The sequence below is a fragment of the Seriola lalandi genome, unplaced genomic scaffold (genome assembly GCF_002814215.2).
Source record: "Seriola lalandi dorsalis isolate HSWRI2012SDOR001 ecotype SW California unplaced genomic scaffold, Sedor1 jcf7180002054293, whole genome shotgun sequence".
Taxonomy (NCBI): domain Eukaryota; kingdom Metazoa; phylum Chordata; class Actinopteri; order Carangiformes; family Carangidae; genus Seriola; species Seriola lalandi.
The window spans coordinates 430,386-430,809 of NW_019524846.1; the positions used below are offsets into that span (position 1 = coordinate 430,386).

The 424-nt window shown below is 41.3% G+C and overlaps 1 protein-coding gene across 1 annotated transcript in view; it reads right to left on the reverse strand.

Moving 5' to 3' along the window:
• LOC111654880 (uncharacterized) overlaps positions 1–424 on the reverse strand; it is a 5,659-nt gene that overhangs the window by 3,197 nt on the left and 2,038 nt on the right. The window contains exon 5 of the mRNA XM_087173930.1: positions 95–217. Within this exon, the coding sequence (XP_087030056.1) occupies positions 95–217 (123 nt within the window). The remainder of the gene's footprint in view (positions 1–94; positions 218–424) is intronic.

The window sequence follows — 424 nt, forward strand, 5'->3', positions numbered from 1 at the left end:
CAGACTTGAGTTCTGGTGCTACACAGTAATTCACTCCACAGTATCTGAGGATAAAAGCTTTCATTGCACTGAGGTGAAGTGAACATCAACATACCACAGTCAATCCTGACGTCAACAGCAGTTGTGTTTTTGATGGTGACATTGTTGTCCTTGATCTGACCAATACAGCTGTAGTCAGTAAACGGCTCCAGCTTAGGCTCAGTGACTCCGCCACTCTCTGAGGAGACACGAGGATGACAGCGTTTCTTCAACAACTAGTATTTATACCTCAGAGCTCATGTAGCAGCATCTTTTCAGATTAAAACAAATTTGGACTCATTCAGAAAAATATAAAAAAATCTTCTTTTTAGAACTGATTCACTGAGAGCACAAAGTAATACCTCACCTTCCCCCTACACTGACAGACGATTCATATCGCTTAAGT